We start from the raw sequence: 27,742 nt of genomic DNA on the forward strand, positions 1-27,742 counted from the left end.
TGAAAAAGTGTTCAAGACAAAACCTTTGATCGTTTTATGGGTTACATGACCCATGATGACGGTGATGAACACTGGCACCCTCCCATTTTTAATAGTATTAAGGTTAATGTTGATGCGGCCATTTTTGAGGAGTCTGATCAGTATAGCTATGCAACTGTGATTAAAAATCATGCTGGCGAATTGATCGAGGCAAGGTCTAGGTGTCTAAGAGGTCATCCTAATCCAGACATAGCCGAAGCAATAGGCATCAGAGAGGCATTGAGTTGGGTCAAGGAAGCAAACCATTGTGGGTGTTTGGCGGATACGCTTACGGGCTTAAAAGCAGTGGAAGCCAACTTGTGCTTTTATGCTGTCTGTTTGGCTAATTTTTGGAAGCGCTTAATTGGACCTTCAGAAGCCCGGAAAAAAAGCTATAGAAGCTAGCCTTTTGTGTTTTCAAACTTATTACAAACACATATCGAAATCAAGTTGATGTAGTTTGACTGTATAATTATCACACTCACCTACAAGTTGCATCCTTTTTATTCATAACTATATTTCCTGCATTTTTATTGATTTATTCATAATTAATATTAAATAAATGATATATCTTTTTACTTGTATTATCTGGTTTTATTAATTTTTTCCTCTAGTTTTAATTTGTACAATATTTCATGTATTAATAATAAAAGATCTTGTATTATATTAATTTATATTACAAAATTACAAAACTATACTAACTTATAAGTTAAGTTATCCAAACACTTAAATAACTTATAAATCACGGTATCCAAACACTTATAACAGCTTATAAGTCCAAAGCAACTTTTCACTTTTAATCCACTTCTTTACTTTAAGCAATAAGTCACTTCTTTTAATCCCAGCCAAACGGCCCCATTACAATGCCATTGTAGAATCTGATTGTTTGCACGTAGTTCAAACTATCCGCAGCTCCTTTGTTTGCTTTTCCTACCTGGGGCAAGTGATAAAGAAATGTTGTAATCTGCTTGCAAACTTAAGACATAAAAACGTGGTGTTTAGATTTGTTAAGCGGTCCGCGAATAGAGTAGCTCACTATTTAGCGAGATACAGCTATTCCCTTGCCGATCGCACGTGGAAAATTGGAGATACTCATCCCGATTTTATACTATAATGTTGGATGATTTGAGATTTTAATGAAATTCAATTTTCTTGTGGCAAAAAAATAATAAAAAAATATATGAAATAAAAAATAAATTAAGTACTAGTTATTTCACCCTTAATTAACATTATTCAGAAGGTTTGACTAACCGAAAAGACACACAACCACAAACATGGCAAGAAATAAAATATTTAAACACCATATTAGCTTGAATAGAAATTTTAATCACAAACATGCAAAAAGGTTAAACTTCAAGTACTGCGACCGTAATATAACTTTAGCACATAAAAGGAAATACATGGATTTTATAGTATACAAGCTACACATGTGTATATGTGGAGCCAACAGCACCAAGTTGTGGTATTCATTTCTCTTTGGATCTAAACTCTGTATAAGCTCTTCTTCCTCTTTCTCTCTCTAATCATCTATTTACTGTTTCATAAATACACACATCTATACATACATACATATATACATATTGTACATATCGTCAATCATCATCGTCATCATCTTCGTATCTCCGCTAATTTTCATTTCTTCGAAATTCCAAGCTTCCTTAATTATTTTATAAATAAATCATTTAACAATCCTTATTTCGTAATTTCAAGCTTTACTTGTGAAATTATATATTATATTGATTCTAGATTTGAAAATCTGGCAGTTTGGATTGTGAAATTAGGGTTTGATTGTGAAAAGATTTGGGGAATTAGGGTTTGAATGGGAAGAAGGTGGAAGAACAAGTGAAAGAATGCTATATTTGAAGCAACCTAGCTTCGTGTTTTGTTGAATGCCGTTCTAGTCATTCCCGGGCTCGGGGCTCGGGATCTCCAATCCAAATTGTATAAGTAGAAGAAGCTCTACTTTGTTTTTTCTGTAAAGACTTCAGGATCAATCGGAAATGGCGTCCCAAAATGGAGATGAGTCACACTCGCAATCTCAAGACATTCCTTCTTCTCATGTTGCTGCTTCCCGTTCCATCGTTATGCACAAGTTTCGCCTTTATCAAACTTATTCGGTACATAATTTTCACTTGCTCATCATTCTTCTTTACGCATTTATTAGTAACTTGTGACTATGCTTATCTTAGCTCATGTTTTAAGATCACACTGTTTAATGTAATTTTTTCGATAAGTTATTGTTGTATGATTTTTAGCATCAGAATATTGAACATAAGTTAGACAGCCTGTTTGAACTTTTGTATGTGTGGTAGAGTTTGACTTGGCATTGTTCATTTGAAATTAGCCAAAGACCTCTGCGTATTGGTTACTTGTAACGGTTGTTTAGAATGTGGCGGAAGCAGATTATCATAGTGCCGTAAACATGATTATATAGTTGACGGATGCTACACTTTATGTTTGGAGTTATTTGCTTTATTATAAATGAACAGGCTTCACTTTAAAGGAAAAATGGGTGACCTTTACAGTTGACTTATTTGTAAGTCTAAATGTAAAGACAACCCTATATGTTACATAGGGATGATAACTCAACAATAGAACAGGACAAGTAAATAACACTACGCCTGCACCGGAATCGGAAGATACGAAGACAAAGGTTGAAGAAGCCATCTACAGTCTTGAAGGAATAAGTTCACTGGAAGAAGTTCATTAATATGTTCATGCCTCAGTGAAAAATAAAGATTGAAGTATTCAAGATTGTGGAAGCAATGAAGATGTTGTCTAAGTACTCGAAAGATTTCAGTGCAACCCCTGAAGCAAGATATTTCTATATATCTTGGTTGGTTATTTATAATCAACAAATCGAAGCAACATCTAACCCGGAATGACTGATCAAGTACATTATCAAGCAAAGGATTCAAAGGATTATTTCAGTTCGAGTCGTTCGTGAACCAGACCAGTGCACAGGACGTCAGGACGTACGAAAGTATTCAGTGAATTCGATCAACGAATTAATTGATCAAGTCAATCGAGCTGCTCCAGAATATATTGTCAAAGAATTCATTGTTATATATATATATATATATAAATATATATTAATTGTGAATTACATGAATTCAAGTAATTCAAGTAATTAAATAAACACAATTAATATTATAAATATGTATATATATATATATAATGGTGCAATGGGAGTACAAGGGAAAACAACTAAGTACACATACAATGAAGAGAACGCGACTGAAGCGCAAACTTTGACTTGGTCAAAGTTTGCGCCTCATCACCTAAGGTGTACTTAGATTTTTCTAAGTCATATTACAGTGCACAAGGGACTTGGAGCGCAACATTTGACCCGGTCAAATGTTGCGCCTCCTCTTTATCATCCATGGCACAAGTTGTCTCCAAAATTGGCTAAGTCAGGATAGTACACTGAGATGGAGCGCAACCTTTGACCAAGTCAAAGGTTGCGACCCCAACTGTGATCAAGCAACATCTCCTGGAATTTGTCTAAGGCAACAACTGTGGTACAGTGTGCTCCGTTGAGGCGCAACCTTTGACTCTGGTCAAAGTTTGCGCCACAACTCTCCAACCATGTCCAAAGGCGCAAGTTCAGTAAAAATCTTCTAAGGCATCACAGTGGAGTACCATAGGGCGCAAGTTTTGACTGGCGCCATGTTTGACCTTCTCATTCAAACATATATATACATATGTGTATCCAAGCGCAAGTTTGTGATATATATATATGTATATATATAACTGGCGCCACTTCAATCATTCTGGGGAGTTAGTTTTATTTTTATAAAACGAACTCGTCCAGGACGAACTCAAGTCGTCCAGGACGAACTCGTTAACCATGGTTAGATTTTGTAAAGCCTATAAATAGAGCTTTGTATTTTCATTTGAAGATAACTACACACTTTGTAAAGTGCACACACTACACACATACGAGAGCTTAGATAGAAGATCTGTTTTGATAGGCGTTTGTGTGTAGAGTGTATTGTAGTCTCTGTAGCCAACCTTCGGGTTTGGATTTATAGCACCTTCGAGGTATTTATCAATATACAGATATACCTTGGAAAATATTGTGTGTTGGTTTAATATTTTCATATCCTCAGAAACCGACCCAATAAATATCCGGAACACGAAACACATTACAGGACTGCAATTTATTTATCCGCAAGATTCGAAAGAATTTTAAATTGTAGTGAGTATCGTATTCAACCCCCCCCTTCTACGATACTTTGGACCTAACAATTGGCATCAGAGCCAGGCTGATTGATATACAAATCAAGATCCTAATCGTACGGAAAATCAAGAACCTAGCTTTCGATATTTGATTAGGGGAAATGTTCTTCCGGTTTGTGTTGCTGAATTTGTCCGTAGGCCTAAGCAAGGATTATCTGTTGGATACTGAACTTTGGACCAGGACTTATAAATTTATATTTTAAATTTTAATAAGTTTATTTTATAAATTTGATTTAATTTATTTTAAACTTATTAATTGAGTTTATTATGAATTAATTAAATTTATTTTATGAACTTAATTAAATTTATTTTATAAACCTTATGAAATTCATTTAATAAATTTGTTCAGATTTATTTTAGACTTGTAAAGTTTACTCTTAGACTTTATTAAGTTTATCATAAATTTTATAAATTTATTATTTAAATTTTTATAGTTTATGATTTAAATTTAAGTTAAAATATAAAATATAAATTTAAGAGGATTTAACTGATTATGGATATAAGTTCAAATTCAAGAGTTCAATTTAATTTGTTCTGGAAGCTATGATTTAATTGGAGACGAGACACTTGAATATTTTCAAAAATTAAATTTATTTAATAAATTTTAATATATTTACTAAATAAATTTGAAATAAATTTATTCTAAACTTATTCAGTTTATTATGAATTTATTTGAATTTATTTTTTAAATATAATTAAATTTACTTTATAGATTTAACTAAGTTTATTTTATACTTTATTTTCTTTCATCTTTTAAAACTTATTTTTAAATTTATTGTCTTTATAATTTAAACTTAGTTTAAATAATCAAGTGTCCCGTAACCTTTTTAATTATTCTACTCCAAGACAAATCAGATTGACATTTAGTTGAGACAGATCAGGCTGACAGATTACAAGACAAACATCGGACTTTCAAAATACCAGATTCTCAGAACCGGTAATGGAAGTACATTGATGACCCAATCCAATTGATTACTCAAAGGATTATTAGAAGCAGTTTTTCTATGTTCGACAAAGATGATTGTGATTCGAAGAAGATTCCATTGAAGACTAATTTGGTACTACTAAAAGTGGATTTTGAAGAAGGTACTTCAGGCCTTGATCTGAGTAATTACTCCGACTTGATTATCAGATCACCAGATCAGGATGGGAATTTGCTACATCTACAATGAAGCATCTTTCCAGGGCTCGGAATGTCAACTTTGAATGGCACCACTAGTAGTAGGAAAAGAGAAGTTTTTACGGACGAATCTTCAAGGGATTTCAATCTAACTCAGTGATTCGGGGATATACAATTACACAGTGAATTGTAGCAATGCTAAATCCATCCAGAATCAACTGAATCAAAGACAAAGAACTGTGGAGGTTTAAGGATATAATTATCGAGTTACTACCGTACCAAATCAGTTTCGTGCATTAATGTCAGAACCTTGGGATTGAACAGGAGAGTTTGTAACTACTGAATTTGAGGAAGCTCAAGTCGACGAAAGTTAACACTTTTGAAGAATGTGAGGACAGAACTTCAAGGATTAGCATAACACTGTCTGAGATTTTTAGTCATGTCAGATTCAGATGGAATCCATTGGTTTCAAGTGGTGACTCTTCAGGGTTCAGTTCAAGGAGGTTGTTTCAAAACTGAGTTGGTCAGTACACATAATATTGATTGGTATCTTTAGCAAAGAAGGGTTGCTATATATATTGAAGCCTCGACAAACAAGGATGATAGGGCTTGTCTGAAATTCAAGTGGATGTTTTGAAAGAAACATCACAACAAGTTCTTATGCTATTTTAGGAAAGGTGTGAGCTGGATCAGTTGCTGATGAGAAGGATGATTATGGTTATCTGGCTATCCTAGCATTCTCTGAAGATGACTCAACTCGCACATCTCAGGTACGAATTCTTTCTAACTATGCAATACTTATTTCTTTATATTTAAAGCATGTTATAAATCTTCGAGTAGAATTGTTTAACACACAAGCACAAGCATGATATCATCACAATAGATAATGTTGAACTAGTATGCTAGATCACTGTTCTGGTAACTAGGATTGATGATAATCTTGTGCATGTGTCTTTAGCAGATTCTTAACATGTGTATGAATATATAGGATTTGATTATTTGCAATGGTGAGATTAGAAGCTTTCCTTTGGAACACGACTCTTAGTTTTAGGGGTTATGATCCTAGCATATATAACTTTGTTAAAACACTTACTTTCAGATTCCCTAGTACAACTAGATTTGCTTATTTATCTGAATTGTTTGTTAAGGATTTTATTTTGTTCTATGATGGACTGTCTACCTTGTGTCAGTAGAACTTTTCGAACTTCATGTTAGATCTAAAACTGACTTAGGTAATAGAGATAGTATAATGCCATATAACAATAGAGTGAGATTAGTATGAATTGATAATGTGATTATTAATTTGTCTATGATCATTATGCTTTTAGGAGATTATTGAATATCTGTAATTCTGCTTTATACCTGTTACACTTGTGTTAATTGGTTTAAGTAGAGAGTACTGAATCTTCTGAATTGCATAACTGCCTATCTTGCTCTTGTCTTATCTTTGATTATTTGTCATGTGTATTCAACATCATGTCTGCTTATTTTCATATCATGAATGCATGTCTTTGTACTTGCATTGATTTTAGAAAAGCATGTTTGAGAATCACATTAGGGCAATGTCTAGATAAGAATTAGCATGTTAAGGTTGCTTCTGTTGTTACCACTGTTAAAGAAAAATCTCTAATCCATCCGGACCCAGTTATGATTGGGGACCATAGAACTCTTTCCATTTGTGATTGCAGGTTACATATGTTCCATATGATTTTTGGTTCACTCTGTTTGCTGAGTAGCTGAAATCATATATTTACCAAAAGTACCCTGTTAGCAAATGTGATCGTGTGAGCAGTTCCGTCAATAATCTTTGAAAGATGACAACAAAGATTCTCTTGCGGGACATGCATGTTTTCCTGGAATGTCATCATGGAAACATATCTTTCTTGAAAGAGTCAAAGCACACAAATTCCTAGTATCAGACTGTTCTCTAACAAAGGACATTATGTCAGTTAATGGAATTGTGTTTTATCTCAAATCAGGAAGGATGTGAATTTGCTCGTAGCTAATATGTTACTTTAACTAAAGATGGAGTAAGCTGTTTCGATAGTAAAGCTTCATCAGATAAGTATTAGCTATGGCACTTGAAGCTCTCACACTTGTATGTCAAAACAAGGAGCTCTTTCTATTCGTAAGAAGAGAATTGGTGAGAGGACTACCTCATCTGGAATTCAATATGGATGAAGATTATGAGGTATGTCAATAGGGAAGTCGAAGGAGCATCACAAAGAAGCAAAGATATGATCAACATTACTGAGCCGCTTCAGATGATACATATGGATTTCTACGGATCAGTTAATGGTATGTCTGCAAACAAATGCAGATTTCTTTTTGCGATGATCATTGACTACTCTAGATTCTTTCGTGTTGTTCGTATGTGTTCAAAAGATAATACGTCACAGATGAAGGTTGATCAAGATGAACCCTGATCATTGATAAATCCAGAAAGACACCATTCTTGTCAGTGGCCAATCAGAAGCAAACACTAACTCTTGGTATGTGTTTGGAGGAAAATGCCTCTTTGCAAATCTTGCATTTGAAGCTCAAAGAATATTTTCCTCGGCTACTCAATGGAGTCTACAGTCTACAGGGTGATTATGATTAATCAACAGAAGGTGATTGTAAGTCTGGATAGGACATTGAACGACACTTTGCTCCAAGCTGTTAAAGGTGATATCGTTGGTATTATAATTATTCAGATCCAAGCAGAATCTCTTTGCAAGGATAAGGATTATTAAGGAGATCCCAGCAACAGCTTAGGGGGAGCATTTGGTGGATCCACTAGTCAAACTCAACACCACATTGAAGATGAACAGGACATATCAAGAACGTATCTGCTTAGACAAAGGGTTTGGAGTCAATATCATTCCCGGGTTCTAGTTCTTAAGTGTTCCGAATGGTGAAGTGAAGACTAGGAGAGCTATTGTAAAAAGATGTTGTTTCTTTGGGTTTCAATCTGAAGTGAAACTAGAGGAAGATTCAGAAGCTCTTAAAGGGATCCAGATTGAGTGATTGCACAACAATATGATCTCAATCAAGTTGTAAAGCAGATTGTGCGGATTCTGATACCCTGACCTAAAGACAATTCAGTACCTAGTACTTGTCGGGTATTCAGATTCCAACTGGATGTTTTTGGCTCTGTTACGAGGGACAAGCCAATTTGGTTGCTTAGGGTTATTACAAAGGAGAAGGTTATGAAGATGATGGAAACAGAATCTTCAAGTTCAGGACTCTACATCTTAGGGGACTCAACGACCTTCATGATTGAACTAAAGCACCATTGACGAGACTCGGGTTCAGGATAATGCAGTGAGCTAGAAGATGAAGCTTCATGCAACATTTCAAGGACTTTGCAGTTGCAGATCCAACGGAATTTGTATTCTCTTTCTTCACCAGCTCTCTATGAGTTGCTGTCCAACACCTGATGATCGTCACGGACGTGGTATGACTTCTGACTAGCATATTATTTTAATATCTGTTTGCTAGAGTCATATTTGGTATCCAAATTATTACCTCTCATGATACAAGACACACACAATACAAATATAAGTGCTGTGATACCATGATTATATTATATGTGGACTAACGTCACTTGTGCAAGATAAATGCTAAGTGAATGCAGATTAGTGATATGATGAGTTTGTTGGAAAGTTGCAATTCTTTATGGCCTACTAGTTAGCCTAAAGAATGATGGCAATAAAAGGAAGTCAAGGATCTTTTGAATATGCGCATTTTGGAAGATTCTAGACCTGCCAAGACTTATGCCAACAACCACTTGACTTGATCAGTACAAGAAAGGTACATCAACTGAAATGTCAAGTCTCAGAGGTATTCAACTTATCACTTTACTTAACTGCAAATTGATCACATGTTATATTTTCTTTATGTCAATGTTCATGGTTCTGAGTGGATTTTAGAGAGCCTTTCCATCTAGTTGTTAAGAGGTTTATAGTTATTTTTGGGGATTGCCTAATCTATTGGAATGGTACCCTAAAGATACTGTGCTTAACCTGTACAACTATATAGATATTGTTTTACAGATTGTAAGAAAGACAGGGGATTTATTCTCTCATGAAGCTGTCATTTGTGGAAGGAGGTTGATTTCTTGTTATAATAAGAAGATGTCAAGAACAAGGAAATAACTCTATTTCCAGCAACTCTGTGAAGCACTCTCTACTCCCTGGAACCTAAGGATCTTGCTATTAGAACCTAAGGACCTACTGCTCGATCTAGTGCTCGTTGACATAAGGTATTACTTCTTTCATGAGCATGTCTATCGTATTTCTTGAATGAATTCATGAGTATTAAATTGTCTATACATAGGACTTGTGAATTTATTTAAAATCCAGTACCTCGTGCTTTTTGCTATTCTATGTGATTGCCATGTTTATTGCTTTGCATGCTTAGATGGTGATTATATGTTTTAGCATGAGCGTTTGTTATTTCAATTATTTAAATTATGTTGCATGACAATTAAGTGACTTATTTGTTCATGATTTAAATGATTAGAGATGACATGAAGCATGACTTAATTATGTTATTTTTCTTGATCTATACCTCTTTAACAATTGGTATCTAGTAGAGAAACTTTGTCATAATCTAGTCGTGATATATCTGTATTTGTGAACATACTTAGGATTATTTTCTAGGTTGAATTCATTTTTATAGGTATAAAATCTGAAGCATGACTTATTTGTTTCTAGACTTGTGACTTGTATCAGTAATTGGTATGTGGTTAGAATCTAGTTAGAATTTAGTCATGATATACTAGTATTTGTGGAGTTACTTAGATTCTCACTAGGCTGAATCCATTTATATTAGTGTATATACTTGAAGCATAACTTTTTGTGTTGGATATTTGATGAAATATTAATTGGTATTTTATTTCATGTCCAACTACATATAGTTGTGATACTTTTAGTGTTAGTGATATTTTTGCATGCTTATATGTAGATCACTAATATTAATTGTTAATATTTTTCTGCGAGGAGTTGTGTGAGTTCACTTATGTTTAATGATTATCTATATAAGACTCGTGAACTTTTCCTCAACATTCCCTCGGGCTTGCGAATATCTTTGTATGATTGTCATGATTTTAGTTGTTATATGCTCATCTGATAATCATATGATATTGCGTAAGTAATTATTATTTTATCTTAGTTAAATTGTGATCCATGACAATTATATGCCTATTTGTTTCATGATTGACTTTGATAGAATAATAGAAGCATGATTAATTCATTTTTGAAATATTTAATTGGTATCTATTTTTGATGCTTTATTGATGTTTTATTTGTGAATTGATTGTGATGTATTGGCACTGGTGAAATATTGTTGCATATTTCTTAAAACCACTGGTGCTAATATATTTTAGGTGTTTAATATTCTGAGTACAAGGGAGACAACATAATCTTTATTCTGTCTCATATTTATGTTCTGGAGTGGTGAGTTTCTTCAAAGAAATTTTCTTATCATTTGATTTCAACAATTGGTATCCTCTACTCTATTTCATAAATATTTCTTAGAATACTTTGCATCTATACATGTAGCGTCATAGGACGAGACATTGATTATCTTGTATTTGTGTACTTGGTGATCTTTGTCACTTGCAGCGTCTATTTTGACGATGTGCTAGTATGAGGCCTTTTCACTAATTAGTGTGGCGAGTGCTTTATACACTGTAGCGCATAAATTTTTCTTTTTCCCTTTTTAAAATTGTAGTGAGAAACAGGAGTCTGTGTCTTCTTCAAAGACAAGTTCATTTAAACTTTTTATGCATAGATTCAGACTCTCGTACTCAAACCAGTTTTTAAAGGAAATCTTTAATTCTTTCATCGGTTGTGATTGTCATTCTTTATGAAAATCATTTTACACTCACAACTGGTTCATTTTTTCTCAAAAGATAAAATGCAATGCTTTCATTCAAAATCATAGACTTTCCAAAGTGCATTTATATATCTTTCTGTTCTTCGGAACTTAATCAGCTTCTTGGCTTTCCTAGATAGTCATAAGGTTGAAAACCAACAATCTTTATCCCAGACTATAAAACCAAATTCAGAACACATCCCGACTTTTCCCCTGGAGTAATAAGGAACTTATTAGACTAGAGGTCAATGAGGGAGAAACTGTACTCGTTACAGCAAATAAGGATGTGAGGGATAGTGTACCCACAGCTCTACCTCTCAAGGAGAAAAGGTGTTTTCAAACTTGAGGTAACTGTTGCTCATCTGTATTCTCCCAAAAGAATATAGAGCTGAAAAGGCAATTAAACAGTCTCTGGAATCATTCTCTCAAAAGGATGAGTCCATTGAAATTCGCTCGTCAGCCAGAGCATCTTGTATTGAGTCAAGCACATCATCAGTAATCACTCTGATGAAGAGCCTAAACAAAAAATCTTATGGACACAATACAAGAGAGTGCACAGTGAGGTTAAAGGTTTTGTTCCAGAAGCAACTTCTTCATTTACCATTTTACGGTAGATAAGATGGTTGATGCCTTTACAGGTGTAAGGAGGAAACGAGGATCTCAATTGCCAAACTCTTCAGGATTCTCGTCTCCCTCCCCAGATAAGAACAGATCTGGATCCAATCGGAATGGATTTCCTATTTATAGGAGATCGGCAACTATCTGACTATGAGTCAATTTATTGATGAGTCAGTTGAGGATCGGGGATTTACGAAACCCCATTGCACCGCCAGTGACCTCTCTTGAAGGGGCTATGGTGATTTTCTCATGCAGGTACAGAAGACCATACTTTGAGTGCTGAGAGAAACACTGTGAGCCAAACACTGAGAGTTAAACACTTGGTGAGATTCTGAGAAGAACCAGTGAGATATCAGAATGAGAAATATGTGAGCATGAGTGAGTGCAAACACATAGGATTTTGAGAAGAGTGAAACACTTGTGAGGTACATATAATAATAATTGGTATTGAAAGCTCACAAGTTGTTGAAAGAATTGACGGAAGCAACTACGGTTCATTCCATTTCACGGTGTGAACTTATGGTTGATGATTCTCTTGAATCAAGTGTCTTCACAGACATTGAGGAGGACTTAGGCCTTTGCCATAATTAAGCCTTTTTCTAACCTCCCAGAGCAAACAACTCTGGATCCTTAATTGGATAAGCCACTTAGTGGTTGGCAACTTGTGGACCATGATTCGGATTTATCTGATGAGTCTGCAAGGACTGGGAATTACGAACTCCCATTGCACCACCGGTGACCCCCCCTTAAGGGTGGCTAAGGTGATTTTCTTGCAGGTACTCAGCATTTTGGAAGCTCAGTATTTGTGTGGAGGGATACACTTACAGAACTCGTGAGTGACACCCTTACCCAAAAACCGAGAGAAATTTGAGTGTTGAGTGATACACCTGCAGAACATTTTTGTGAGACACCCACTGAATACCAAATTCATACCTAAACGCAAAGTGGATACTTTCACTGGAATGTTCGACTGACTGCCGTTGGAGCCATGTTAAAGATGTTATCGAAACCTTATCAGGGATCTAACAATTGGTATTGCAACCTAAAAATATCGGGAAGCTTTATCATTTGGTAACAACAAAGGGACACGGTTGTCAGATTTTACTCATTAATTTTCCGTTTGGAACCTATTCTTTCAGCATAGGGACCAACCCAAACAAAGTAAACCCTTCTTCTGAACTCTTTCTTCGACCCCAGCTTTAGCGTTGTTTAGTTCTCTATGGGGAGATTATCTTTTGGTACAGGAAGTATTGTACACGTTCCTTGACCTATTTGATACCACATATCCTCGGAGGATTCCACAACTAAGGGGGAGAATATATTTAGGGGGAGAATATATGAAAGGGGGAAGAAAAAGTAAGTTAGCTTTCTTCTGCTGTCTACAACTAAGGGGGATTAAACTACTCTTTAGCTGTGTACTACTGAGGGGGAGATTCTTCTTTCAACTAAGGAGGAGGATTGACCTTTCATCTAAGGGGAGATAGCTACTTATCACCAAGGGGTACTTGATCAAGGTAATGGGAGGAGAAGTAATAACAACTCATGTACATCTCACCACTGTGTTGTATCTTTATTCAGGTGGTACGTGGTATGATTCCTAAGAAACAGTGGTATTGGTTCACCACTATCTCTGACAGAGGGAGAAGCATAAGCAAAGACTTGTTCTTTACTTGTGAGGAATCATGGTGATACATCTATTCTTCAGTAAGTGGTAGATAGGAACTTATTCATTACCACTGGAGAATTCAATGAAGCTGCTGATTGTTCTTTGCATAATGGAATGTTTTGAATTCTCTTCAAGACAGACTATGAGGATTATCTGGCAGGTAAGCAAGAACCAGAGAAATAAAGGTGATATGCACATTTGTTATTTCTATTCATGAAATCTGGAAATGTATTATATGATCCAGAAACTTTGTAGCATTATTTACTAGTCCAGGACTTTACTTTTTCTAGTGTTAGTTGAGTTATCCTCCAGAGGATTTGCTTGTTATGTTTAACAAACAAATAGGGGGAGATTGTAAGTCTAAATGTAAAGACAACCCTATATGTTACATAGGGATGATAACTCAACAATAGAACAGGACAAGTAAATAACACTACGCCTGCACCGGAATCGGAAGATACGAAGACAAAGGTTGAAGAAGCCATCTACAGTCTTGAAGGAATAAGTTCACTGGAAGAAGTTCATTAATATGTTCATGCCTCAGTGAAAAATAAAGATTGAAGTATTCAAGATTGTGGAAGCAATGAAGATGTTGTCTAAGTACTCGAAAGATTTCAGTGCAACCCCTGAAGCAAGATATTTCTATATATCTTGGTTGGTTATTTATAATCAACAAATCGAAGCAACATCTAACCCGGAATGACTGATCAAGTACATTATCAAGCAAAGGATTCAAAGGATTATTTCAGTTCGAGTCGTTCGTGAACCAGACCAGTGCACAGGACGTCAGGACGTACGAAAGTATTCAGTGAATTCGATCAACGAATTAATTGATCAAGTCAATCGAGCTGCTCCAGAATATATTGTCAAAGAATTCATTGTTATATATATATATATATATAAATATATATTAATTGTGAATTACATGAATTCAAGTAATTCAAGTAATTAAATAAACACAATTAATATTATAAATATGTATATATATATATATAATGGTGCAATGGGAGTACAAGGGAAAACAACTAAGTACACATACAATGAAGAGAACGCGACTGAAGCGCAAACTTTGACTTGGTCAAAGTTTGCGCCTCATCACCTAAGGTGTACTTAGATTTTTCTAAGTCATATTACAGTGCACAAGGGACTTGGAGCGCAACATTTGACCCGGTCAAATGTTGCGCCTCCTCTTTATCATCCATGGCACAAGTTGTCTCCAAAATTGGCTAAGTCAGGATAGTACACTGAGATGGAGCGCAACCTTTGACCAAGTCAAAGGTTGCGACCCCAACTGTGATCAAGCAACATCTCCTGGAATTTGTCTAAGGCAACAACTGTGGTACAGTGTGCTCCGTTGAGGCGCAACCTTTGACTCTGGTCAAAGTTTGCGCCACAACTCTCCAACCATGTCCAAAGGCGCAAGTTCAGTAAAAATCTTCTAAGGCATCACAGTGGAGTACCATAGGGCGCAAGTTTTGACTGGCGCCATGTTTGACCTTCTCATTCAAACATATATATACATATGTGTATCCAAGCGCAAGTTTGTGATATATATATATGTATATATATAACTGGCGCCACTTCAATCATTCTGGGGAGTTAGTTTTATTTTTATAAAACGAACTCGTCCAGGACGAACTCAAGTCGTCCAGGACGAACTCGTTAACCATGGTTAGATTTTGTAAAGCCTATAAATAGAGCTTTGTATTTTCATTTGAAGATAACTACACACTTTGTAAAGTGCACACACTACACACATACGAGAGCTTAGATAGAAGATCTGTTTTGATAGGCGTTTGTGTGTAGAGTGTATTGTAGTCTCTGTAGCCAACCTTCGGGTTTGGATTTATAGCACCTTCGAGGTATTTATCAATATACAGATATACCTTGGAAAATATTGTGTGTTGGTTTAATATTTTCATATCCTCAGAAACCGACCCAATAAATATCCGGAACACGAAACACATTACAGGACTGCAATTTATTTATCCGCAAGATTCGAAAGAATTTTAAATTGTAGTGAGTATCGTATTCAACCCCCCCCTTCTACGATACTTTGGACCTAACATTATTATTTTTATGTCATGTTCTGCAGCATATATTTGAGTTAAAGAATTTTACTTAAGAAGGCAAAGGATCGTCTATGCCCCTGGAAATTCTGAAAATGCTTCCTCAAACTTTATTTTCTTGTCAACACAACGTAACCTAATAAGACATTATTAGGTACATATAGAGCAACTCTATTAGTTGTTTACTTGTCGCCTTCTTGTAACAAGATAAGGCTGATCCGTCTAAACAACCTCCACAACTTTTAAGTCTGGGTTGGCGCATTGATCTATTACGTCACCCCTTCAACAAATCTTGCTGATGGATACAAATACAATAAGTACTGTTTGAAATATAAAATTTTAATTGTTTGCTCATGAATATTATGGAATGTTTAATATGAAAATAATGTTTAAAGTGGTTGTGGCAACTCTTTAAAACTCAAGAATAGTATTAATCTTGATTTGGTTATATTATGAAGTATGAACCAATCCATAATGTTGCACACCTATCTATCAATGTAAGTTTGGAGCCCAATGCAATTTCTAAAAGATAAAATAATCATAGATGTTAGCCATGTCGGACAAAGGGGACGCTCTAAAAGCCAACAGTGTTGCGCCTATTGTTTTATGTTTTTTCCATCATCCTATACTCTTATGTACTCTCTTTTTTTTTTTTTTTTTTTTAAATATGAGATTGGTTTGACTTTCACAAGCAGAGTAAGAATAAAATGATTTCTTTTCTTCAATTTACAAAATTTTAGATGTTCTATATCGATGCATTTAATTCTGTACCCCTCCTGTTATGTATTGTTACCATAAGTTGTAGTATGACATGTCTAAATCACTTTATTTGTCAAATATTTCAATGCAGAACTTTTATATGGTAGGAAGGAATAAGAGTAGAACATACTGGAGAGTGTTAAAGATAGACAGGTTGGAGCCTTTTGAGCTCAACATTCTTGAAGATTCTACTGTATATACACAACGAGAATGCGCTGACCTGTTGAGGCGTATAAATGAGGGAAACAAATCCACAGGAGGGCTCAAGTTTGTTACAAATTGCTATGGTATTGTTGGTATGTAGGTTGTCAACTGCGTTTTCTTTTCATTATAGTAGGTAATTATGACCCAGTACATGGAGCAAAAGCTACCTGTGAGATAAAAACTATTTATATGATGGATTTCTTTGCTGCTTTCTAGGTTTCATCAAGTTTCTGGGACCATACTACATGTTGCTTATAACAAAGCGGAAGCCAATTGGTGCTATTTGTGGTCACACTATTTATGCAATTTCCAAGAGTGAGATACTTCCACTTCCAAACCCTGCAGTTCTAGCAGAAATGGTTATTTCCAAAAATGAAAACAGGTGATCTTCAATCTCCATGCAGAACGTAATATTTTTGCAAAAGGTCTTACTTTTTAAAGTCAGTTGTCACTGTGGTTTACTAGGGTTGCATGCACAGTTCATGTTATACTCTTGGGCTGTTGCTTGATAGTATATGCCCAAGTTTGAGGGCATGCAGTAAATAATGGAGGGTAGATTCTCCCATCCTATCACCTCTGCACTGTTGCAATATTACTGTCTAAATTTTTTAGATTCTTTTGTTTTCCATGAGTCATCACTTAATAAAAGACAGAAGGGGCCAATCTTGTTTAAATACGATTCACTCATTGTTACATCACATGCATGATTTTTCCCAGGTACATTGACATGTCTACCACGTACCAACTACTAGATACTTTTCTACAGAAAGTATGAAGACAGCGACTACATGTTTTGGAAATTGCATTACCAGATATATTGTCTTAACATCCATTTTGTTACTGCTTTTAACAAACTGAGTTTAGTTTACCAAGTTGACTTCACTATATCAGTTCATTACATCAATATACTTTGGCAAGGTTTTATGCATTGAGTTGGCATTAAGAGAACCTTACTTTTAGCCATCATAATTCATAAGAAAGGCTTTGTATGCTTTTCCTTTTCACCCTCACTGTTTATGTAATGTTTCTTGTAGTGCCAGCATTAATTTCTTAAAAATTATGATGATACAGATACAAGAAGCTCTTGTGCACTGTGGATCTTACGAAGGACTTCTTCTTTAGCTATTCATACAATGTCATGTGCAGTTTTCAAAAGAACATGTGCGATGATGTGGCAGAGACGGTCCTCTATGAAACTATGTTTGTTTGGAATGAGTTTTTAAGTCGTGGCATCCGGAATCTTGTGAAGAACACTCTTTGGACTGTAGCCTTGGTCTACGGTTTTTTTAAACAGGTGCTTGTTGGTTGTCATATATTTTTATTTATTTATGTGTATGTGTGTGTGTGTATTGTGTATGATTTCTGTTGTTTCCTTCATCAGAATACAATACTAGTAGCTTATGCTCTTTCAATCTCTTAAACAACTTTTTCTTTTATAAGAATGGAAGTCTACTTAATGGCGTTGTCTTCAAGGAAAATCTAGTTGTTTGAGCACTGGAATGATTTGTTTATGGAAGACCTAGTACATCCTATATCTTGTTGTCAAAAACAGTTTGTTGATTATTAAGTTTGCACTCTATAATTCCTCAATCAGTTTAGTGTATGCAGAAGTTGATAATTTGTTGATAGATGATAGATGTATGTTGTTGAATTCCAGACTACACACTCATTCTCTGGGAGGGACATCAAATTGACTCTTATTGCAAGACGTTCACGACATTATGCTGGGACAAGGTTAGCATGTACATCTTGTTAAGAACTTCTAAATTTGAGTTGTGTCACTTAATGGGGGGGCATAGTGAAAATTGCATTACAAAAGCATGTCCTGTAGTTCGATGGAATGTTAACTGTTAACCTTGGATCCAACCTAGTGATGTATAAATTCTATAAATATATTCTGCTTGTTGAATACTTTTCCCCCCAAAGACTCTGAAGTGACATACTTTAGTGGTTCATTGGCTTCTGAACATGAGCATCTCAATGCCTAAAGATGTTTAAGTTATAATTGTTAGGCATATATTAAGGACGAAACTCTGAAGGTGGACCAATTGATGCACGAAGTGTTTACTGAATTTTGTTCAGAATTCAGATTCTTGGTTGCTTGAACTGATACGATGAAGTTCTTCGCTGCAGGAATAGATGAACAATGTTCATGATGTATCTATTGGTTAGAAATTAAATATGGGGATATCATAATACTTTTTTCTCTGTTGTGTTAAAATCTGCTGATTTTGTAGTTAATGTCTAGTTACACAGTTTACTGTACTTCATAATATTCTATTTTCTGTTGACTCATTGGTTTTCTAGTGATGCCAGAGCTACATTTGAATGGATGTGTTTTGGTATTATTTTGGCCAAGCCTATAATGAATTCATAGTTTATGAATGCCATATCACATTCATCGACATGGCTAAGGTCTGACAACAAAATGCTTTGGGAAAAGAGATAATTATATCCTAAAATCTCTATATAGGTGGAATGAATTCAACCTTGTTTATGTCAGAACTCTAGATGCTTATAGTCCTTCTCTCATGTAATCTGTTACATGTGCTTTCTCCGTTTTGGAATATCTTTCACTCTTTCTTCTTATCTTGACTGGGGCCTTGATTTTTTAAGAAGACAGTTCTTGTACATCTTATCTGTTGGTTGTCTATTTTTCCCTTTTGAATCCAGGTATTTAAAGCGTGGTGTAAATGAGCACGGTAGAGTTGCTAATGATGTAGAGACGGAACAAATTGTGTTCGAGGATGCTTCTGAAGGGTTTTCTATTCAAATTAGTTCGGTTGTTCAAATTCGTGGGTCAATTCCACTTTTTTGGTCACAGGAAACATCACGCCTTAATATCAAGCCTGATATTATATGTATGTTAGTACATTTACATGGGTTCTCAGTAATTTAATCTGAAAGTCTTGGACTGATAGTGACTTTTTCCAGTGTCAAAGAGAGATCAAACTTATCAGGCCACCAGACTTCACTTCGAAAATCTTGTGGAGAGATATGGGAATCCTATTATAATCCTAAATTTAATCAAGGTAAGGAACTTAAAGTTTCAAGGAATCTGTTGCTAAATATTTCAATCCAGTATCCGGAGGTTTCTTTATTGTACTATGATTCAAAAATGCTAGACACTTAAAGTTGTTTGTGATTAATTTATGAGTGATACTTGCTAAAAAAAAATGTGTGCATCTTGGAACAGAGAAAAGTTAGTTTCCTGTTTTTAGCATTTTGCTGATAGTTATATGATTTTGATTCATAGACAAATGAAAAAAGGCCTCGAGAGTCTATTCTTCGAACAGAGTTTGCCAATGCTATTGAAATCATCAATAAAGACATGTCAGAGGAGAATAATCTTAAGTTCATTCACTGGGATTTGAACAAACATTCTCGGAGGTTTTCCTCTTCTCTATTCAGAATCCTAATGTATATGATTATCCTTTTGAATAATGATCTGATTTCGCTTATTTATCTTTGTCATCAAACCTTCTAATCTACAGGCAAGCTACAACTGTGTTGCTAAGTTTGGGCAAAGTGGCTGCTTATGCATTGACACTTACAGGCTTTTTCTATTGCCAAGTAGCACCAGACTCAATATCTGAGGGGCCAGTAAATTGGCCTGAATTCAAGTGCGTTTTCTCCATCCTGTTGACTTGTTCTGAAGTTATCTGTGAAATCTTTGGGTAAAATGACTCAGATGTGCATAAAATATTTATGTATACTTTCTATATTCATCCACTAACATAACTACATGAATTTTTTATTACTTTATTCTATTATATTCTGGATGTACTCTTAGGAAAGTTCTGCCACATGCCTTAATTTATTCTATCCTTTTGGGCTTACTTGGTAAACCTTTCTTTTTGTTGATGAGTTAATAGTCAACCAAATACTAGACTTGACATGCCACTATGTTTCTTGTGAACTTGTGCCATCCATTGAACCGAACATGTTCTGAAAACCCAAATGGATCTTATACATCTAATACTGCCCATCACATAGAAGGCCATAGAGGTAAAGAGCGGTTCACCAAAACAAATTTACTAAGGAGCAGCAATAAAGGTGTAAATTCTGAATCGTGAGATATTGGAGACTAAAACTCTTCTTAGCCTGAACCTGATACTATGTTTGATCCTAAGGGATCTTGTATTCAATATGCCATTCGTGTTGCTTGAGTTTGTAATAAATGTTTTAGTTCTTATGCAGTTGGATTATTGTACTGAAATAGTTATTCTCTCAGAAATATAAAGAATCTATTAGCTAGTAGGTTGATTATCTGATATCCGCTAAATTATGATGTTACGTATTACCCATATTAATTATCTTGTACGTGGTAACCTATTACCCATATTACTGCTAATGCCAAACCACACTAGTTTCAAACATATAATGGATATTAAATGCCCCATTAAATATTCTTAGATCTTTTACTTCGATTGTACTGGTGTGTAGTGACTGTTTCAATTTATGTATCACCACAGGAATGTTGTTTATGCCAACTTGTATCCACCAGCACGTCGTGATATCAGCAAGGAGAGTCACAATGACCCCGAAGATGCCAAAAATGTCGAGACAATATCAAATGGAGATAGTAATGTTGCTAATGAGGATTATTATGGCAAGTCACCCTTGTTCCAGAAGGGTGTTCTTAGGACTAATTGTATAGATTGTTTAGATCGCACAAATGTTGCTCAGTATGCATACGGATTGATTGCTTTGGGACGACAATTTCATGCATTAGGAGTCAAAGATTCCTCCAAGATAGACCTTGATGATCCTTTGGCAGACGACTTAATGAGGTTTTATGAGAGAATGGGCGACACTCTGGCACATCAGTATAGTGGTTCAGCTGCACATAACAAGGTATTCTTTTTTCCTGTAAAGATAAAGTTATGTGCCTTGATTGATTAGGCAAATTGATTTTACAAATTAATAGAAACAATGATTGAAAACAAAGAATTTTATATGTAAGTGCTAGTTATGCTGTAATTTATGGGCCAAGTATGTAAAAGTTGCTGAAATGATGTAATTTTAGTATCATATGTTAATACAAATAGTAAAAGACATGTTTTCCATTTTTCATTTTCATTCAACCATTTGGAACAAGAAGTGACCATTGCAGAGGTACTCGAATTTTTTCTGTTATATTTTTCTTTCTCACCGAAGCCCCTTACTCTTAAAACATATAACTAGAATATGATGCAAATGTCATAATGAACTGAAGAGTCCATCTTGAGAAGAGTTTTTCCAAGTTCATCCAGCAAATTGGAACCTCATATGATGTATGATGTTTTGCAGAGAAAGTCGAAAAAACAGAAAAGATATTTATATTAAAACAGAAGTTAAGGTATCCCATGTTAACAATTTCTATGTTTAATCTGCGTAGATATTTTGGTTTCCGGTGTGCTTTGAACTCTGTTGTAATTGGGTTCCTGATTGTCTCTCTTTTGCATCGTTGACTGTCTCTTCTGTTATATTAGCATTTTGTTATTTATTAGGTGGTTTGATCATAAAAGATTCGTAACACCCTGATTATTTTTTCTGCGTAGATTTTCTCTCAGAGAAGGGGGCAGTGGAAGGCCGCAACACAATCCCAAGAATTCTTTCGAACTCTCCAGCGTTACTACAGCAATGCCTACATGGACGCTGAAAAACAAAGTGCCATTAATTTGTAAGTTAGGTTTTACATCAGTCACATAATCATTTCTTTTTACTTGATTTTAATATTAGATGACTATATTTTGGCAGATTCCTGGGGTATTTTCAGCCACAACATGGGAAACCTGAAGTCTTGGAGCTAAACTACAACCAACACTATAATGTATACCGGAATGGCCAAGTTGATGAAAATGGAAAGTATGGACTAGCTATTCATTTATTGTCTATGTTTCTGTATCTATGGCTCTTGTCATTGCCGATTATGGACCAATGGGCTTATCCCAATGGTTAGTGCTAGGTATAGGCATAATTTTCCAAATAACAGCCAGATGAACCAATAAACACCATCTATTAGTTCATATTTGGTTTGCTTTGGTTTTGGTTCACAAATTGGAAAAAAGGAATTGCATTTGGGTTCAGTTTGAACTCCTGAACTGACTAATTTAAATAAATTTCCTCTTTATCCTTTCACCATTTTGTATGATTGTATCATATGACCCATGTATTCTAGACATGTTGCCTATCTATCTGCTTAGCATTATTTAAAGACCTGAGATGTAGTTAGCCTGTATATCTTTAACTATATAATATATTAGGTTTTTTTTAGTCTGTTGTCTTCCAAGTCCTGCTTCACTTCCACAATCCTTCTCTACTTTTCTCCTACTCCGCCATTTACTGACAGAATTTATAGGCGAGTATTCTTCAGTCTAGACGCTACTTTCAGCTGATCTAACTCCTTTGCTTCTAGTCTGGATACCCACATTCTCCTTATATCAATGGTCATCCTTTTCTTCATCAATGTTGATTTGTGATTTTTAATTTTTTTGTTTGCAAGGTGCAGCTGACTACTTTTACTGATTTGGATGTACGATTCTTGTGTATACGGACTTAAACTAGAACTGGGTAGACCAAGCCGTTCTGAACTGTGCGGTTAGGTTCTGTTTTATCCTTAAAACAGCCAGATGCTTACCTCCAGTTAGTGCCTCGGTAGTTATCCCTATAGTCTCGCTTCCCTCATCTCCGTGTATCTCGTGTTTTTTATTTGTAAGGTGTGGACTTTGGTTCTACAGTTCTTGTGTATACGGGTTTAAACCAAAACCAACCCAGACCAAATCGTTATGAACTGGGGCGGTTAGGTTCTGTTTTATCCTTAAAACAACCAGATGCTAATGCCCAGTTAACGCGGTAGTTATCCCTATAACCTCTTTACCTAGATGACATGGGTTTAAATCTGACTAGAGACTTTCTCTGATTATTAACTTTTTGACATATAAATGTGCTTTGCAAGCATGAAGCTCTATAAAGGCTGCTCCATTTAGTTTCAGTTTTTCACTGTTATAGGTCTTATTTAGCCGGGTACTTTTACATATTCCACTTTTTTGCTGACATTAAATGCTCTGCAATACCTGTAAAATCCTCCCGATCCCCCCAAACTGACTTATTTTGACTTTTCAGAGACAAATGTATCAAAGTTTGGCTACAAATTTAGAAAATGTGTTATAATTTACAAATTAAAAAGTAAAATCAAATATTAGCTCAACTCTATTTTGTTAAAAAATTTGTTTTGTAATTTATGTGTTGCAATATTTTTTTAATTGTTGGTCAGAGTTTGATTGATCTGACTTTGAATAGTTAAATAAGCAAGTTTGTGCTGGACTGAGGGAGTAACTGAGATGTAATGTAATATATTAATGTGATCACTACTTTTTATTTATTTGAAGGTCATATTTCAAGAGGTCCGTCTCAGATGGGAACATACTTCGTGAAAGCAGATCACCTGGGTTTGCCTCTAGTGATGACTTTTCTAAGGGTGAAGAGAGAAGCAAAGGGCATAGTGAGTCAACACCAGATGTATCAGCTTGTGATAGTGATGTGAAATTTTCAAGGTCGGATCGTTCTTCCTTGAATTATGTTCAGTAACTGATATCAGTATGGTATATCTTAATGCTTTTTTGTACGAGGAAGTCAGTTCTCATAATTGCTGAATGATATGTGCGTTTAATGTCGAATGAATGTGTCATATCTGTTTATATATTGCTGATCTTTAGGTATTTAAAGGTTATTTAGTGAAGGATCGTCATTGACTTGCAGAAAATAATACTGGATACTATTGTCTCAGTTCCGGGGAGTTGTAAACATTCTTCTTACGTTATTATGTGTAAATAAATTTTGCAAGTGTAATGATGTTCAGGATGTATATTATTTTTCTTCCACCACCGGTGGAACCAGAAATCCTAGGTGCTGTTGTACACATTGTTAGTGAATTTTGTCGTCCTAGAAACATCGAATTATTACTCATTTATACATGTAGGATATTCTATACCCTCCCTCATGACTAGCTGGCTTTGCCGAATCCTTACAAATTATTACTCATTTTTACGTGTAGGATATCTTATACTGTCCTTCATGACTAATCGGCCTCCCCAAGTCTATATCCTCAAATTAATTCGCGTATGTCAAACGGACCGTTTTCATATTAATAGCATGCAGTGTAGAATTCCGGAAGTTACTCCTAACATCTCTTTGGTTCAGCAGGAAGTTCCAACTCTTTTGGATTGGTCCTGGATTTTAAGTCGTCGGTAACTTGTAACTACTCGAACCTAAGTATTATTGACCTAACATTGTACAAGATACTTCTGCAACCGAGCACAGATTTTGGAGGATTGCTCTTTTTTGTAATTCGTATACATCGCAGAATATGAAACTTTAACATGTTTTTTTCCGTACAACCTGTGACGCTCACTGCAGACTTAAAATATTGGTTAGGAATGTCACCAATGTTTCAACATTATTCTTCAATATAGATGCTTAGGGGCACCTAAAGTGCTTAAGCATCTAATCAATAGGTATCGTAAAATCATCTATGTTACTTGCTTTGCACTTCATTACAAGTACTTTTCTTCCCCTATCAGGGAACTTTTTTTTTTTAGTCACTTCTGTCCTTAGATTGGCTTGATTACTTGTAAAGTCGAAATTTACAAACCTTTGATTTTCATCTCTTTAGTATATTCATTCTGATCTATTTAATGGCCTATCCGACTAGAAGGCGCTCACATTATTGACCAACATCGAACCATCCCAATCTGACTTCTTTGTCTTAGTCATTTCCATCTGTAATGAGTTCAGGGCCCCTACTTAAGATTTCATTCATAAGTGTAATTGTATGTTGGCAACTATAATAGGCTACTTCTAGCAAGTAATATATCTATGTTTCTTTTATTCATCTCAAATGGTTTTGTGCTTAGATTATTATCCTTTGACATCCGACTTTACTTAACATGGTTAAAATATTATCACAGATATAACCCTGAGACGCGTCGTAAAGAGCATTATGGAGATGATGACAATAGAGATGCATCTGACTACTCAAACTTTATAGATCTTGGCTGGCTCTCCTCCTCTTCAAGTTCATGCGATGAGTTGTTTGACAGGTAATTCTTTGACAAGTAGAGCTATGCAGTCAGCACCTAGTTGAATAATACATATGGTGGAACGATGCGTCTTTTAGCTGTTGGACGTTTTGGGCACGAGCAACACTATGTTTGTCACTCCTATAGGCTTAAAGAAAATAAAGGGTCTTTGTAAGCTGATATTCATATATTTAAAAAGTGGTCAGACATATTGTGTGATAGTTTTCCCTTTTAATATATATCTTTAACTTTACAAGTAGAGTGAAGGTTTTCATTTCTCTCTTCTTTTTTTTAATTATCAAGGTGTACTATCCTTTTTGTAGAGACCATAGAAAAGGTATCCATGAAGAATATTAGTATAGATGCTTGTTGGAGTCCAGGGTGATATTGGAGTTCTAGTGGTAGATGGAATAGATGACACATATATACAGCTGTCCAGACTCATAATTAAAGTTTGATACATGATATCTTGATAAGGTTTTTCTTTTCTTAACAAATGTAGTACTGTCAGGTAAATGAAATGGATCTACACAGAATACACTAAATTTGGAGGCCTTATATATGGAAAACAATGAAAAAAATATCAAAACTAACTTTGCATACAGAATAGGTGATCAGCATATTACTGTTATACATATCTAGTGCCGGGTGTAGACGATAATGATTAAGATGTGAATTGATTATATCTGTAAAGTTTGTAGACTTGTTCTTGATAAAAAATCCTTGACGTCAAAAGGTCAGAAGGTGGTAGGTCACACTCTCTTCTTCGCAGTCCTGGGTGTGTAAATTATGTTCTAATCTTTTTGCAACAGTCCTGTAAACTAAATGTATTTTAATATATTCTTTATTCGTGGCCAAAGTAGCTCAAGAGAATTACTAAATGATAAACAGCCTAATGAAATAATTGATTACAAGAACTTGTAGGCGCATCAGTTTCTCAGCTTAAATTTTATCTTTCGTATTACTCTTCTTGTTGGTCTTAAACTTAAGCTTGCTTTTTGAGCTGGGATGCTGATGTTATTTTTCTACTGCATATTAACAAAAAAAAACGCATTCTGATGCATTTTAATGACTGCAGGTCAACGGGCATGAACTCTTCAGTTGCTACATTGTCCACTGAAAATCTTGTCAACGAACTGGTTGGAGAGACTACTCCATCCACCAGTGGCTATGGGTCAAGCATGAAGGTGAGTATTAGTTTTGTATGCTTGCGCTTGACACTCTTTCTGACATTACAGTCGATCTTACTAAATCTTGAACAGAAAGAATTGCATTGCGGATGGTAGGGGTAGTTTTAACTTTTAATGTTATGAAGATATTACCATTGTTGTTAAGTGTTAGCATGTTGTTTTATGAACAAAATACAACATGAGAATAGAACCTGAATTAAAATACCTTTTTTTATTCTATATAGAGATTAACTTGGAACTTGAAAGCTATCTAGAATATCTTTTAATCTTTACAAGATTTATGTTCTACGAGCAGGGTAGGGAGATGACGGGGACAGAGCTGTCCAGTGATAGTCTTAATCAAGAGGTTCTTGATGAATTCTCAAATAGTTTTGTTCGCTGGGTAAACCAGGGGGAGACAATTTGCTTCTGATATCATCCAGAGTTACCGCTGGGTTTTAAGCCTGACATCCTCCTTGAGAGGGTTTATGTGCACAGAGAAATGAGTGTAGATGGCAGGGAAAGTTACAAGCTATGAAGAAATGGAGTGCAGCACGCCATTAATTGGATGTCTCATGAAATGACATCTATCCCTTGCAAATGATATGGGCATAAATATTGTGACCGTGAATGCCTTGGTAGTACGCTTACAGCAGAAATTGAAAAGAGTAAATAAATATTGGTTTCAAAAAAATATTCTAGAACTTATAAGCACTCGGTATGTTGCCATTGATGTAAATATTATGTCAACTAAAGGTAGGTTCATTGTCATGTATTCAGTTATTTGATTATTTAAACTAATGTCTGCTCTAATTGCTCAAAATTTCTTCTTTGTCTGGATGCAGTACTTTCTGATCTAGTATATAGTGTAACGTTACAAGTTGTCCTAAATGTGTTGTTGATGACATAATAAATGCCTGTTAAATTTGGGAAATTAAAATGTGAAGCTTGTA

General features: G+C 35.2%; 1 protein-coding gene across 1 annotated transcript; it reads left to right on the forward strand.

The window, feature by feature from the left end:
* Positions 1-1,474: 1,474 nt before the first annotated feature.
* On the forward strand, positions 1,475-27,627 carry LOC108194762 (phosphoinositide phosphatase SAC2). The gene is made up of 16 exons (XM_017361699.2): positions 1,475-2,135; positions 16,446-16,650; positions 16,775-16,940; positions 17,630-17,852; positions 18,216-18,292; positions 19,232-19,419; positions 19,493-19,590; positions 19,815-19,948; positions 20,053-20,181; positions 21,034-21,415; positions 22,102-22,223; positions 22,301-22,408; positions 23,932-24,096; positions 25,510-25,641; positions 26,699-26,807; positions 27,106-27,627. Exons 1-16 carry the CDS (start codon positions 2,019-2,021, stop codon positions 27,220-27,222), a joined length of 2,472 nt encoding a protein of 823 aa, XP_017217188.1. The 5' UTR covers positions 1,475-2,018; the 3' UTR covers positions 27,223-27,627.
* Positions 27,628-27,742: the final 115 nt, after the last annotated feature.

Source organism: Daucus carota, chromosome 7 (assembly GCF_001625215.2).
Source record: "Daucus carota subsp. sativus chromosome 7, DH1 v3.0, whole genome shotgun sequence".
In the NCBI taxonomy this organism is placed as follows: Eukaryota; Viridiplantae; Streptophyta; class Magnoliopsida; order Apiales; family Apiaceae; genus Daucus; species Daucus carota.

What these genes read in the sequence shown, in the direction of transcription:
- LOC108194762 (XM_017361699.2), top strand. Translation starts at nt 2,019, where the DNA reads ATGGCGTCCCAAAATGGAGATGAGTCACACTCGCAATCTCAAGACATT. An exon ending in TATCAAGCCTGATATTATAT is followed by an intron (nt 19,420 to 19,492) that starts GTATGTTAGTAC and finishes GACTTTTTCCAG; the next exon opens with TGTCAAAGAGAGATCAAACT. An exon ending in GCTATGGGTCAAGCATGAAG is followed by an intron (nt 26,808 to 27,105) that starts GTGAGTATTAGT and finishes TTCTACGAGCAG; the next exon opens with GGTAGGGAGATGACGGGGAC.